The sequence below is a fragment of the Rhincodon typus genome, chromosome 8 (genome assembly GCF_021869965.1).
Source record: "Rhincodon typus isolate 14 chromosome 8, sRhiTyp1.1, whole genome shotgun sequence".
Classification (NCBI taxonomy): Eukaryota; Metazoa; Chordata; class Chondrichthyes; order Orectolobiformes; family Rhincodontidae; genus Rhincodon; species Rhincodon typus.
Genome location: NC_063339.1, coordinates 75,868,692 through 75,884,870, shown reverse-complemented (window position 1 = coordinate 75,884,870; position 16,179 = coordinate 75,868,692). Strand labels below are relative to the sequence as shown.

Here is a 16,179-nt window from a genome sequence, read left to right as displayed (position 1 = left end):
TCTTCATTTTTCTGAAGAAGGGTCTAGGCCCAAAACGTCAGCTTTCCTGCTCCTCTGATGCTGCTTGACCTGCTGTGTTCATCCAGCTCTACACCTTGTTATCTCTGACCTGCTTTTGTGGTGTATTTTCTATTATTTCTTTCTGTGATTTCAATTGAGGCATTCAAAAAGAAATTATTTAGAAAGGAACAACGTGAAAGGTTACAGGGAGAGGGAATTGTAAAATCCCTATCGTGTGGAAGCAGGCCATTCGGCTTATTGAGTCCACACTGACCCTCTGAAGAGCATCCCTCCACCCTATCCCTGTAACCAATGAGTGAAATGCTCATTAGGAAAGCCACTGCTAAAACAATGGGCAGAAAGGCCTCCTACACTATTTATTTTGTGATTCATCAACCTGCCTGTGACCTCTCAGCGTAGGAATGTCAGTTAGAGCCAAATATATGCTCAGGCCCAGGTCCATTAGAAAGTCAGTTGAGAAGGGCTCAAACCATTTCTCACAGGAGTTTTTACAACCAGCAGAGAAATCTGGGTGCCCCTTTATAGAGGCTCTTGAACTCTCTTTTGGGGCGGCACAGTGGCTCAGTGGTTAGCACTGCTGCCTCACAGCGCCAGGGACTGGGGTTCGATTCCTGCCTTGGGCGACCATCTGTGCTGAGTTTGCACATTCTCCCCATGTCTGCGTGGGTTTCCTCTGGGTGCTCCGGTTTCCTCCCACAGTCCAAAGATGTGCACGGTAGGTGGATTGGCTATGCTAAATTGTCCATAGTACCCAGGGATGTTTGGGTTAGACGTGGGAAATACAGGGGTAGGGGGATGGGTCTGGTGGGATGCTCTTCGGAGGGGCGGTGTGGACTTGTTGGGCCGAATGGCCTGTTTCCACACTGTAGGGGTTCTAAAAAAAAAGTGACTTGCATCTGTTCATCTGGGGAAAGCTCTGAATCCAGGTCTGGAGGAGAAATGACAGTGAATAATGTCACCATAGCACCTGTTCTTGTGAAATAAAATTGAGAGAATTTGAGATTATGCTAGAGGACTGAGGGCATCTAAAACAACCTACCTCTCTTTTATGTGCCAGATACACTGCGATTACCCACAGTATCAACACAGACCACAGGATTGAAACGAGCAGCTAGGAAACCCTTGGAAACAATTGTGGAGTACCTAGGTAAGAGTCAGCCTGAATTAGTGATCAGTGTTGGTAAAGTAATTCTTAATCTGATCAAACATTCACAGTTATGATTATTTAAAGTTTGTATTTGGAGTTCTCAGTTCTTAACTGATTAAGTCTTTGAATATTAAAACTGCTTTCAGCAGAAATAAATGAGCAGATCTGGTAGAAATGTAAACAGATAAAATATTTTGGTGCCACCTCTGTTAGACATCTAAAAACATGTTGCTTAACTTGTGTTCAGGGAAAATATTAATATAATTGAGATAAACACACCATCAAAATGTTTGATTTTGAGAATATAAAATGTTAGCATATATTATGTAGATGTAAAAAAAAGTATCTCAAACTCGTCTAATTGCTCTAATGATAAACAGATTTTAAAAACTCAGTGCCTCAAGCTTGCATGAACCTGTATTAAAGGCAAAGAGGCACTCTGCCTTCCTGTTCTTTCTAATTTTTTAATATCCTACTCTATTAATAATGTAATCTCTGCGAGGGCTGAGTGAAGTTCCACAAATTTATCAAACAATGCATCTGGTCCTAAGCAACATCCAGCAACCTAAGCTAGAAAGTATACATTTTTGGAGGTTGTTTAGGAGAAGAATCAGACCTGACAGCACCAGACTGCTGGGCTCAGAAGAATATCTATGCTTGCTGAGCACTTTAGAAGTGAACTGTAGGAAAAGTCAACAACATCTAGGGACAATGATGTATAGTCACCAGATTCTCGGAAACAACAGGGACTTCAAAAATACTTGAATTGTTGTGAAGCAGTTTGAGATGTCCTGACATTGTATGACTACCATTTCTTTCTTGCATCTGAATTTTGACTTGCTTGTTGTTGTTCACAGAAGCCCATCCGTGCCCGAAGCAAGACCGACCCAATGTCAGTTTGCGCATCAGCAACGTGACACCTGCCAAGCTGATGCCTATTTTAAATCACAGTTCTCCAACCATCCTGGGCAAGCGTAGCTACGAACAACACAATGGCATAGATGGTTAGTGTGTTACATAGGAGAGCCCTATTCCTCGTTGTGTTGGGGCATGTCCTTTCAGAAAAATATACATGCTTCAGGATTATTTGCTCAGAATTCCCCCTTCTGTCAAGTGTTGACCGATATAAAACAAAACACCCATTGGAAATATGTGGCAGGTCTATGAAAAGAAACAAACAGATTCCCATTTTGGTTGTCTTTTACCCTTTGCATTTGAACTATTTTGACTTCATGTTCCTAAATATTTTGGATGGTTAATCATTAGTTGTCCTGATGTTGAACTAGAATATGGCATTGTTCAGGGCAACAAAACATTCATTAAGGTCTGAACCTCTGATCAATGCTCCTTGCCTTCAAAGGTGAAAGATTTATTCAAGGCTTAAACAGCCAAACAAATTAATTAAAACTAGTAGATCAGTAAATAAAAGAAGAGTATATCACATATTCTTTGTCATTTTTAAGTTTATTAACTCCTCAGACAAAAAGACATAAACTATATCTCTCTTATGATTATCTATGTAATTTTGTTATATTTACCCATGAGAGTTTGGATAAACCTGTTGAATTTGATCATTGTGGACTGATATTTTTCTTTGAAACACTAACTACAGTTTCATGATTTTGAATGTTCCATTGAAAAAGCTGCAAATTAGACACATTGGCACAAATCTCACAGCATGTCTATATTTGATTTGAGTGGTTCAGCATCTCCCTGAAGCTGACAGCCTACAATGAACTAAATATTCCTCCCAACATTGTGCTGAGTCAGCTGCAATATATGTGATTTGATCTGTATTTTTAACTTCTTCAATGTCTTGATTCATTTTTACATAAGAATAGGCCTAGGCTATTCAGCCCATTGAGAATGCTCTGCCATTTAATAGGATCATGGCTGATTGAAGACTTCAATGCCTTTTACCCACACCATCCCTAAAACTTTGTTTGCCACTGGTAATCAATCTCTACCTTAAACATACTCAAATTGTGAGCTTCCACGGCCTCTTAGGTAGAAAATTCCAAAGATTCACCACCCACTGAGTAAAAACATTTCTCCTCATGGCACCCCCTTATTTTCAAAATGTGCCCCTAATTCTAGATTGTAGAAGCAGCAGAAGAAACCTTAGCTGCATCAACCCTGTCCATTTAACCTATTGTTGCTTGAGTGACTGTAAATTGAGAGAGAGGAATGTTTAACGAGACTGTAGAGAAAGCAAACTGCATGTTGGCCTTCATAGTGAGAGAATTTGAGTACAAAAATAATGATGATTTGCTGCAATTATACAGGCATTGGTAAGGCCAGACCTGGAATATTGTGTGTAGTTTTGGTCACCATTTCCGAGGAAGGATGCTCTTGCTGTAGAGGGAGTGCAGTGAAGTTTTACCAAATTGATTCCTGGGATGGCAAGACTGACCTATGGGGAGAAAGTAAGTTGGGTAGGATTGTATTCATTGGAGCTTACAGGAGTGAGCAGGGATCTTAAAGGAACCTATAAAATTCTAACGGAACTAGACAGGTTAGACAAAGGAATGATGTTCCTGATGGTGGTGGAGTCCAGAACCGGGAGTCATAATTTAAGGAGAAGGGGTAAACCTATTAGGACTGAGTTGAGAAGAAATTTTTTCACCCAGAGAGTGGTGAGCCTGTGGAATTCACTAATAGAAAGTGATTGAGGCCAAAACACTCTGTTTTCAAGAAGGACATAGACATAGCTCCTGTGGGTAAAGGGATCAAGGGATTATTAGGGTATTGAGCTCGATGATCATTCATGACCATATTAAATGGCGGAGTAGGCTTGAGGGGTTGAATGGCCTACTGATGTTTCTATCCAATTTGAAGGTTTCAGTGTGATCGTCTTTCACTCTTCTAAACTCTTCCAAAATCTGTTCTGAAAAGGGATCTAAAGTGTTAACATGTTGTGTATTTCTGGAAGTTTTTGCTTAAATTTTGCTTTCTTCTTCCCCATTTTGTTTGCACAGTTCAAGTAGGTAGCTATAACAAACCTCAGCCAACCTCTCAACTTCCCATCTAAACCTGGACAGTGAATGTTGCCAGGAAATTTCATTTGTGGGCTACATTCCAGTTGAGCCAGACCCCCATGCTCAGATTCCCCACACACATTAATTCCCTGAGGTTACTAACTCCTAGCCAGAATTAGGAAATCTGATTGCTTTGTTTTGTCTTTTGACTTGCTCTCACTCCTTAACCAAAGAATTCTGAGGCTAGTGTCATCTCTCAGTTGTTCTGGCTGAGTTTAGTAACTCCGTACAGATCTGAGTTCAAACCTTCTAAGTAGGATGACACTAGGGGACTACCTTTATTCAGTAAACTGAATATGGGTGTTGCTGGCTGAGCCAGCATTTACTGGCATTTCCTAATTACCCTTGAGAAGGTGGTGGTGAGCTTCCTTTCTGAGCTGCTACAATCATGGGAGTTAAGTATACTCACAGTACTGTTAGAGAAAGGAGTGCCAGGATTTTGCAAGCTACGAATTTCTAGATCATAATTTTGACAGTTAAGGAGTAATGTAGTATAGTGAATTGCAAATTACTTTAATGTGCAAGTTACATGTTTATTTTTGAAAGTGTTACATGTGTCATTGGAAAGAATTTCCATTGCTTACAAACAATGTTAGGCATGATCAGAAGTTCAGTGATTTAAAAAAAAACATGTGAGAGTGGGGTCTATAATAAGAATCATCAATCCTATGTCAAGTTGGGAAGATAAGTCATCGTTCCAGTTGCTTTTCACCAACTGGTGATCCCAGTTGTGAATTTAAACATTTGACAAGGACAAGATTGGTCAATGAAAGAATAGTAGAAGTAGACCATTCAGCCCACTTAGCCTGCTCCAACATTCAGTAAAAGTGTAGCTGATCTGATTGTGACCTTAATTCACTTTCATGCCTGTCCTCCATAACCCTTAACTTCCTGTAATCTGTCTACCTCAGCCTAATTAATATATTAATATATTAATATATTCAATGACCCAACCCCTGCAGCTTTCTGTGGAAGATAATTCCATGGACTAATGATCCTCTGATAAAAGTTCCTCCCTGTCTCTGTCTTAAATGTTTTGAAACTTTTCTCCCGGTTCTCGATTCCCCACACCCCAACAGCAGAAAACATTCTTTCAGAATTTACCAGTCAAGCCCCTTTAGAATCTTGTCTGTTTCAATGAGACTACATCTCATTTTTCTAAACTCCAAGCAATATAGGCCCAGCCTTGTCAAACTTTCCTTATAAGATCACCCCTTCACTAGGCTGATTCCTATAGTGAATCTTCTTTGAATTGCTTCTATATAACTAAATCACTTCTTAAATCAGGAAATCAAACTGTATACCATAATCAAGGTGTGGTCTCAACAATGTCCTGTCCAATTGCAGCAAGATTTCTCTACTTTTATATTCCATTCCTCTTGCAATAGAGGCTAAAATTCCATTTGTTTTCCTAATTACATGTTGTATCTGCTCATCAATTTTGTTATTTATGTATATGAATACCCAGATCCCACTGTATTCTGTATTCCTACAGCATTCTGCAATCTTTCTCTTGGTACATAATATTCTGCTTTTCTATTCCTACTGCTAAAGTAGCAAACCTCCAATTTTCTAACATTATACTCGAATTACCAAACACTTAACCTAACAATATCCTTTTGCAGACTGCTCATAGCTTGCTGTCCTATCTTTGTATCATTGACAAACTGGACTACAATACATGCCTTCATCCAAATTATTGGTACAAGTCATGAGCAGTTCCAGCAACAGCACTGATTCCTCTGACATCCCTATATTTACAGTTTGCCAGTCTAGAAATGATTCATTTATCCCTACTCTCTGTTTCATAGTTAGCCAATACTGAATCTGTCCTAACAATTATCCCTAATGCCAGGAACTCTTCTTTTGTACAACAAGCTTTTACTTCTGCCTTCTGGATATGCATTACACCTCTGGTTCCCCTTTATCCACACTGCTTGTTAGATCCTCTGACAAATCCATTAAATATGACAAACACAATTTCTCTTTCACAAAACCATATTGAATTTCTATAAAATTCTAAATTTATGCCCCAGATAACTAAGATGAAGCAGTTCATTACTTGCAAGTAATTTTAAGATGGTTGATTGTTTGTTTGAGAAGCAGTAATGTAAATACGATGCATTAGCTAAAGAGGAAGGAAAAGTGTATAACCCATGTCAGTTTGGGGTGGCTCACTAATATCAGAGGGTGAATAGACACTGGGAGGGTTGGTCTCAATAGCTTGCGATGGCAGCATCATGCTATCTAACCAAAGTGTTGGGCACTCCTCCCTCTTTGTTCTTCCCCTTTCTTTACTCGTTCATCATTCATCTGAAAAAAAGCAGCTGCCTGTCAAGGTTTACTCTTGATGAGGACTGTCTGCTGTCTCTGAACATTTCTTAATATACTTTATCTCTATGAAGTCACAATTTACCAGTCATTTGTTTGGGTTCTTTTATCCATTGAATATTGGACCTGTATTCAAGATGTCAGAGTGGCTATTTCCAAGTCTGTTCATCCCCCAGTTCTTTGGTTCTTTTTAAACACTTGTCAAGATAAGTGAATGTGCAGGGCAGCATACGACTCCATCACATCAGTTTAAGAGTTTAATGACCATGGTTATTGGGAATGCAATATTTGTAACTTCAGTCTCTATGTTGTCTAGGTTCCTGGCTGTTTAGAGTTCTTTGTGCATTTCCTGAGAGGGAAAGTCAGTTAACTAATTTCATAAGAGGTCTACACTATACTGTACACTAATTATTCCCTTACTACATTATTCCCTTACAAAAAACCATGTGGAAGGGAATAATGTAGTGTACAGTCTAGTGTACACTACATTATTCCCCTGTACACTTTCTTAATTTTCTGCTATTCCTTCATAATCGTGGACTTTAGTGTTTTTTCAATGATTGTTAGATTAGCTGGCATGACATTTCCTGACATTTTTTTCCTCCCTTCCTCCCTCCTTTCTTGAATAGTGTCTGCCGTTTCCTTCTTCCTCATTGTTATTTCAACAGACTTACTGTAAGGGATCAAACAATGCACAAGCTTTTACTATTGGTTTTTATATTCCTCGTAACTCTAATTTACTGTTATACTTAATTGGAATACTAGATTCACTAGATTGAAGGAATAGATCAACTTTAAATTCCCTCAGGTATCAAAATCCCAGAGTTAAACACACAGTCTTGCTGTACTTTGGTCTTGAGTTGCACCTTTGCTAGACTGATGCTTGTTCCCAAGGTTAACCATCCTGCCTTAACTCACCATGTGGATCGTGTGATTGAGGAATTATCACTGGAGGGCTGCTGGCTCTACAAAGCTCATTAATTATACCATGAAACCATTAATTATCCCTTACCAAAATGAGGCAGGGTGAGTTCCATTTGGAAATAGTACAATTGCATATAAAAGGAAGGAATTGCAATATGTAGAAAAAAAACTTAAATTATAAGGTTTCATAGGTTTGGCCTGTATACTTTAACATTTAGAAAAGAAGATTAAAGTGTGATCCAAAAAAGAGGTATGGAAGCAAGGCTGTCTGTTGGAGTTAAGATGAGGATTAGTCATGATCAAACTAAATTATGGCACAGGCTTGAGAGGTTGATTAGTCTACTCTTGTTCCTGTGTTTATAAGATACTTTCAAGTAATGTCCCAGTTACCAGATTCGATCCTTCAACAAGTTGTATTTATAAGTCTGAAAGTGTTTCACAGGAGTGTTATCAAGCAAAGTATAGCACCAAGACATTTGAGAAAATATTAGGGATGAAGATCGATAGCTTGGTTGAAGACGTAGGTTTTAAGGAGCATCTTAAAGGCTGACAGAAGCAAAAATGTTTAGGGAGGAGATTCCAAAATTAAGCCCATGCAGCTGACTGTCAATACTGGGGCAATGAATGTCATAGATATGCTGGATGCTAGAAATGGGTGATTTTAAGGCTGGAAGAAGTTACAGGAATAGAGAAGGATGAGGCTGTGTAAGAAGTGAAAAACAAGATGAGAATTTGGTAATGGCCCAGTCACCTTACCAAGCTTGTCATTTATTGATGATGACTGTGATGTCATCTGTTTCCAGCATTCTGTGAGAATGTAACCTTCGGAGTACACTCAGTTCTAAGGGAACTACATCTGATTATTTCAAAACATTGATAATATCCAATTCTGCCTTAGCAAGATTGTAGTGGGAATGAAACACCGGGCAGAATTAGCTCGGTAAAGCAATTAAAATCTGATATATTTCTGTGAGTGAGTACCGGAGTGCAGTTTTGGCATCCAGGGAACTTCGACCCAGGGAAGTACAGCGATTGACCAGAACAGGATCAGTCATTAGATGTAGTTCATGGTGGGTGACTCTTGAGAGGGAGTTTCAGGGCCAGATTGACAAAAGTGAAGAATTGTGAATGTTTCATGAGTTTTGATGACCCATTGTGTCATTAACATCTTGGGAGAATTGTTGAGGATTCACTGCGAACTATCTTGATTGCATTTGCTGTTTGAAGTGTGATATGGGGTGTTTGATCACAATGTATTATCTGTGTTTAGCGCATGCTATTATTAAATTGGAGAGGGTTCAGAAAAGATTTACAAGGATATTACTGGGACTGGAGGGCTTAAGTTACTAGGCCAGGCTGGAACTTTCTTCACTGGAGGGTAGGAGGTTGAAGGGTGACCTTGTAGAGGTTTATAAAATCATGACGGGTATAGATAAGGTGAATAGGAAGGGTAAAAACTGAAAGAACTGCGGATCTGTAAATCAGGAACAAAAACAAAGTTGCTGGAAAAACTCAGCAGGTCTGGCAGCACCTGTGAAGAAAAAAATCAGAGTTAACGTTTCTGGTCCAGTGACCCTTCCTCAGAATAGGGAAGGTCTTTTCCCTACGGTAGGGGAATTTAAAACTAGAGGGCATAATTTTAAGGTGAGAGGAGCAAGATTTAAAAGCAAACTGAGGGGCATCTTTTTCACACAGGAGGTGGTTTGTATGTGGAATAAACTGCCAGAGGAAGTGGTAGATGCAGGTACAGTTACGACATTTAAAAGGCATTTGGACTAGTATATGAATAGGAAATGGTTGAAAGGATATGGGCCAAATACAGACAAATGGGACTAGTTTAGTTCGGGAAACTTGGCTGGCATGGACTGGTTAGACTGAAGGGTCTGTTTCCATGCTATTTTTAAAAATTTATTCATGAGATGTGGGCATTGCTGGCGGGTCCAGAATTTATTGCCCATCCCTAATTGCCCAAAGGGCAGCTGAGAATTTACCACATTGCTGTGGATCTGGAGTAACGTGTAGGTCAGACCAAGTAAGGATGGCAGGTTTCCTTCCCTGAAGGGCATTAGTTTATCTGACAATTGACAGTGGTATAATGATCATCATTAGACTCTTAATTTCACATAATGTTTATTGAATTCAAATTCCACCATTTGCCATAGTGGGATTTGAATGCATGGTTTCTAGATTAATTGCCTAGCAATAATACCACCAGGCTATTGCCTCTCCTCATGTATGGCGCTATGATTGTGCTGATTAACTAGCACATGTTGATTTTATTATTATTCTAACATTATAGGAAAGTTTATTGTTGCTTGTTCAAGACAGTGGAATCGTGTGGCTTTATTCATTTAGTAAGTGCCCTGGATCTCTCACTTTGTCGACTTTAAGGAGACAAGTTAATGGTCCCTATTTGGATATTTGATTTGATTTGATTTGGTTCATTTCTGTCACGTACCAAGGTACAGTGAAAAGTTTTGTTTTCTGTGCAGTACAGGCAAATCATGCTATACAAAGTACATAGGGTAATAGAACAGAACGGAGAATACAATGTTTCAGACATAGTAGGAACTGCAGATGCTGGAGGATCCGAGATAACAAGGTGTAGAGCTGGATGAACATAGCAGGCCAAGCAGCATCAGAGAAGCAGGAAGGCTGACGTTTCGGGCCTAGACCCTTCTTCAGAAAAATCCTCCCTCCGGAAAAACCTCAGTGGATCTCTCTCCCACTGCAACTCTCTCGTAATCTCTTTGGCCTTGAAACTGCTCGACCATTTTTCTGAAGAAGGGTCTAGGCCCGAAACGTCAGCCTTCCTGCTCCTCTAATGCTGCTTGGCCTGCTGTGTTCATCCAGCTCTACACCCTGTTATATCGAAGAATACAATGTTACGGCTACAGAGAAAGTGCACAGAGAGTTAGATTAAATTTGAGAGGTCTATTCAGAAGTCTAATAACAGCAGGGAAGAAGTTGTTCTTGAATCTGTGTGTGTATATATCTTCTGCCCAACAGAAGAGATTATGTTAGCTGCCTTCCTGAGGCAGCGGGAAGTGTAGATGGAGTCAATGGATGGAAGGATGGTTTGCGTGATGGACTGGACTGTGTTCATAACTCTCTATAATTACTTATAGCCTTGGGCAGGGCAGTTGCCAAACCACACTGTGATACCTCCAGATAGAATGGTTTCTATGGTGCATCTATAAAAATTGATCAGAGTCCTTGTGGTCCTGCTGAATTTCCTCAGCCACCAGAGGAATTAGAGGCATTGTTGAGCTAGCTTGACCATTGCCTCGACATGGGTGGACCAGGACACATTGTTGGTAATCATCGTTCCCACGAAGTTGATCATCTCCATCTCAGCACCACTGATGCAGTCGGGGCAAGCCCTCCACGCCTCTTCCTGAAGTGAATGACCAGCTCCTTTATTTTGCTGATGTTGATGGTGAGGTTGTTGTCTTTGCACCATGCCTTTAAAGAGCTCTATCTCCTTCCAGGACTCTATCTCTTCATTGTTTGAGATCCAACTTACAACGATGGCGTTGTCAGCAAACTTGTAAATGGAGTTGGGGCGGAATTTGGCCACACAGTTGTGAGTGTATAAGGTATATAGTAGCACGCAACCTTGCAGGCCGCTAGTGTTGAGGATTATGGTGGACGAGGTGTTGTCACCTATCCAAATCGTCTCATAAATATGGTGGTCTTTTCTCAAGCACAGTTACTTTGACAGGCTTGATCCTTTTATGAAACAGTTAGGACGCATTTTATGACTAAAGAAAATCATCAATTTAGGAATAGACATGAAGTCAAATGACATTATGAATTCCTTTTATTTGACCATTGTGTTGAAAGTTTTCCTAAACATTGTAAGGAAGGTTAATTCTTGAGAGGTCTTCAGCTCTGAAGATTCTATTACTGAGAGTGATGTGCCAATGTGTAATTTATTGTTTCTTTTATGTCTTTACAGGCAACACAAAGAAACGTCTTCTGATGCCTTGTAGGGGTAAGAGATCTAAATTCCATTTGATCTCAATCTATGTTTCTCTTGCTTGTGTCTAATTATCTTTGCTTTTCTTTCCTGTACTTTGTCTCCTATCTGTTCCTACTGGAGGGAACTAATACTCTCCTCAAAGCACGGTATTTAATCTGGGACCCCACTGCTTCCTCACCTCTTCCTGATTATGTCGGAGAAGGAAAGCTAGAGGACAGCTTTCTCTTGGTACTGACAATTGAAGCCCTAAAGTGGGCAATTAATGCCTACTTCATGTCCTCATCCTACAGCAAATGGCATAGAACCAGTGCATGGTGGAAGACTTGCCATGCCAGAAGTCTGAATGCTGGGGTTGGAAATGGGGTTATGGAGGGACATGGTTCATCGATCTTATGGTGGGACAAGTGCATCACGAAGTGGAGCAGGGTGAAGTTTGCTGAGAGTCCTCTTTTATCCTTGTTGCCAAGCTGCCTGTCACACCCTTGGCCTGGGTCCCACGGCAATGCTGGATGTATAGCAAACCTGTGCTGCCATTCCCACTGGTGCTGCCTGTGCGATCCGCTGACAGCTCTTAAGGGAACAGGATTATTACAACATGAGAAGACCTTTGAACCTGTCGTGCCTGCTCAGCCATTTAGCTAGGTCCTGGCTGATCATCTACCTCAATGCCACACCATCTCTAAATCCCTTGATGCCATTAGTTTCCAAAGTCTAGTGATGTCTGTTTTGGGCACACTCAATTATTGATCTTCCACAGCTGTATGGGGTAATGTATTATAAAGATTTACCCCCCCCAGTGAGTGAAGAAATTCCTCCTCAACTCAGTCTTAAACAGCCTCTCCGCTTATCTCGGGATTATGTCTCCTGATTTTAGATTCAGCAGCCAAAATAAACATATTCCTCCTTTTGCCCTGTCACAGCCTTGAAGTATTTCATAAGTTTCAATTAGGTCACTGCTCATCCTTTGAAATGCTAGAGAATACAGACCTACTGTCCTCAATCTGTCTCCATATAGCAATCCTGCTATTCTAGGAGTTTATCTGGTAAACCTTCATTGCACATCCTTTGTGGCAATAGTATCTCTCCTGAGATAAGGGGGCCAGAACTGTACACAGTATTCTGGGTGAGCAACTGAAAGTGATGAAGTTCTAGGGCTACGGAGATAGGACTGGAGAGTGGGACTAGTTGGGTAGCTGTTTAGTGAGCTGGTTTATATACAATGGATCAAATGGTCTCCTTCTGTACGGTAAAATTCCATGATTGTATCTTACTGTGGACCCAGTACTGATCCTTGTAGTACCTCACTAGTAATAGTCTACCATCTAAAAAATGATCTGTTTATTCCTCCTCCCTGCTTTCCATCTGTTAACCGATTCTCAATCCATAGCACTATATTTCCCCCAATCCCATATGGTCTAATTCTATTTATTAACCTCCTTTGTGGGAGACCATATCAAGATCTTTTTTGTGTTTCTTTTTCAATGTGACAGTAATATCCTGAAAAGCTCCAATTGTTTGAAACATGATTTTGGAATGATTGTAATGAGGTACACCTGGCTGACCTCATAGAATATGATTCCCTGATTTGGGGGGGTGCTGTTAATCTGGTTCAATCAGGGAGTCCTGGCTGACACATATTAACAGGAGTGTCAGAAGTTCTGTTCACTCTGAGAGCTGGCTCTGAGGAAGCTGGATTAGTGTCAAGGACTTTCCATATATAAATAGATTGTGACGTGGTGATGGGATACTGGACTCTGTGGAGTTATTTCAGCAGCGATGAGAGGAAAAGTACACTCCTGAAGAAATTCACTTGCAACAACTGTCTTTGAGTTGGGTTAAGCATTTCTGGGATCATGTCGTTATTTGGAAGTTTGACTCGTTCGATTCTGCTGTCGAAGACCCGGACCCAGTATGTGGGAAGAATGTGTTTTTTTTTCTGGGCAAACGACGTTGGGGCAGATGAATGTAAATGACTAATTCTCCTGACAGCCTGTGGACCTGCGTTTTTTGGTTATTAGGAGCCCGATGTTTCCTGAGGCATCAGATACGAAAACCTTTCAAGATTTGACAGATTTAGTTAAGGAATATTACAACCCCAAGCTTCCTCTAATTGTGAGATGCTATCAGTTTCACTTGACAGTTCAAGAACGAGGGAAATCTGTGTTGGGATTTTTGAAGAGGTTAAGGCAAGTGGCAGGGGCATGTGACTTTGGTTTAACCCTTATTGAGACGCTGAGAGACTGGTTGGTATGTGGGATTAATGATATAACCATGCAAAAGCGCTTATTAGTTGAACCCCTACTGGACTTCAGACAGGCACTACAACTGGCTTTGTCATTAGAAAATGTGGCAAGTGACGCATGTGTGTTACAGGTATTCCAATGGAAGTGGACACCCTTGCCAGTCTGACTGAGCTTGGGGGACATCACTTGAGTGAATGCAATGACATTGCCATAATCAGGACTAATCCTGAACAGAGGGACTCTAGGTCCGCCCACTGCAAACCCCCAAAACAAAGCCAAGCCTCAGCTAAACGGTTAACGTTTTCTTCAGATCCGGGCCGGCAAACCATTGTAGCTGCTGCCGATGTGCAGACTCGAGACAGCAAAAGAGTCCCCCTTGAAATGAGTAAGACAACTCAGAAGCCAGTATCCAGGAGATCTGGTCCTGGCAAAACTGAAACAGCTGGTGGAGTTGGGGGAAACCAAAAGGCTGTCACAACCAGAATTGAAACCTTTTTGGACCAGGGAGACCAGATCACAGTAGAGGACAGCAGTTTATGATGGAGAGCAAGAGTGATTGTCCCAAGCAAAGGTCGCCGCCAGATACCAGCTGAACTCCAAAATGAAGGTGTTAGTGAGGAGTTATGTCTGATGGCCAGGACTGGATGCAGATGTAGCTGCATTGGTGTGGCCGCGTCCAGACTGCCAACAATGACAGAAATTACCACCAGCAGCTCCCCCACATTCGTGGGAATGGCTGGGTAAACTCTGGTCTTAGTTATAAGCTGACTGTGCGGGTCCTTTCATGGGCTGAATGTTCTTGTCATTGTGGATGCCCACTCAAAGTGGCTAGATGTGAATAGAGTTCATTCGTCAAACACCGGGGCGACAATAGGGAAACTGTGCACATTTTTTGCCGTACATGGACTCTCGGAAATGTTAGTCACAGATAATGGACCATCGTTTACCTGGAGGGAATTTGATATTTCCCAAAGTTGAATAGTATTTGTCATATAAGTACAGCTCCATACCATCCATTGTCCAGTGGTCTGGCGGAAAGAGCAATCCATACATTGAAGGCGGACTTAAAGAAACAGCCTACGGCTTCACTCAACACCAAACTATCCCAGTTCCTGTTTGATTATAAAACCATCCCTCACACAACTACAGGGATAGCTCCAGCAGATTTACTAATGGGGAGAAGACTCCATATCAGGTTAAATCTGATCTTCCTGGCCGTGGTGGGGGAAAGGTGAAATGGCATCAAGAACGCCAATGCTGGACACAAGACTCCTCTAAAATCTACTGAGGTGGACCTGCTTATTGGTAATGCTCCACTTATCATAAGGAAGCAATGTCCTTCCAGAGCAGTTCTGAGGAAGGGTCGCTTGACCCAAAAAGTTAACTCTGATTTCTGTCCACAAATGCTACCAGGCCTGCTGAGCTTTTCCAGCAATTTCTATTTTTTCTTTCCCTTTTTCCCATCTTGATGTCTACATATCTCTTTACCTACCTGTGCCTATGTGATTTGAGCTTGTACTTTCTTATATGCATTTTTACCCATGTTTCTTTTGTTTTTTGTGTGTCCTTTACTTGTTTGAACCTGTGTCCCAATTTTAACTTAATTAAAATCCATTCACTGACTCACTGTTAAATCAGACCTGTGTATCTGACATGTCTGTGTCTGTACCTTCTTTGACATATCTGTGTGCACATCTGTTTTGAGACATGTTTTACTTGTATCTTTTCTATCACTGAAGTCTGTATGTCACTGTGACTTGGTTCGATGCTTTATGCTCCAAATTATTAAATACATAAATCAATCATTTGGCTGCATTTCTTCATCTCTGGCTTACTAACAGTAATCTTTGGTCACCCTCACAGGAAATCAATCTGTACTGAATGCAGTCATCAATTGCAATTGCTGTGAGACTGTAGAATAGATATTTAGTCATGTAAAACTGTTATGTAAAAGTATTGCCTGAGGTTGAATTGAGCATTGTAGAAGTGAAAGGTTAACTAATCGCGGCTAGGTGCATGACTCACCGTGGTAGTGCACTGGAAATTGAGCCCTATTATTCCCAGAGTTTTCACAAAAGTTACAGATTTTATGAAGTGTGCAAAAGCTCTCAATTTACCTAATTTTCAGACCCAAGTTAATAAAAAGCACTGACCAAGTTTCTGTACTAAACAAGAATTACTATTTATTACAAGTGTTTAGATTCGAGCTACAGGTAAACAGTTATGAACTATCGACACATAACATAGCAAATTAAAACTCTCCAGCAATTTCTGTTTTAGATCTCCAGTATCCGCAGTTCTTTGTTTTAAATTAAAACTCTACTGCCTTTATAAACTCCCTCATGTGTACATGCAGACACAAACATATGCACGCACACACAAACGGACAAGGAAAGATAAATTTGAATCAGAGATAGTAGGAACTGCAGATGCTGGAGAATCCGAGACAACAAGGTGCAGGGCTGGATGAACACAGCAGGCCAAGCAGCA

The 16,179-nt window shown here is 40.7% G+C and overlaps 1 protein-coding gene across 4 annotated transcripts in view; it reads left to right on the top strand.

The window, feature by feature from the left end:
• Positions 1-16,179, top strand: part of LOC109910847 (metastasis-associated protein MTA1-like) — a 78,444-nt gene that overhangs the window by 29,793 nt on the left and 32,472 nt on the right. For all 4 annotated transcript variants that reach the window (XM_048600206.1, XM_048600209.1, XM_048600210.1 and 1 more), the window contains exons 12-14: positions 1,079-1,168; positions 2,026-2,172; positions 11,423-11,458. In XM_048600206.1, coding sequence (XP_048456163.1) covers positions 1,079-1,168; positions 2,026-2,172; positions 11,423-11,458 — 273 coding nt within the window. The remainder of the gene's footprint in view (positions 1-1,078; positions 1,169-2,025; positions 2,173-11,422; positions 11,459-16,179) is intronic.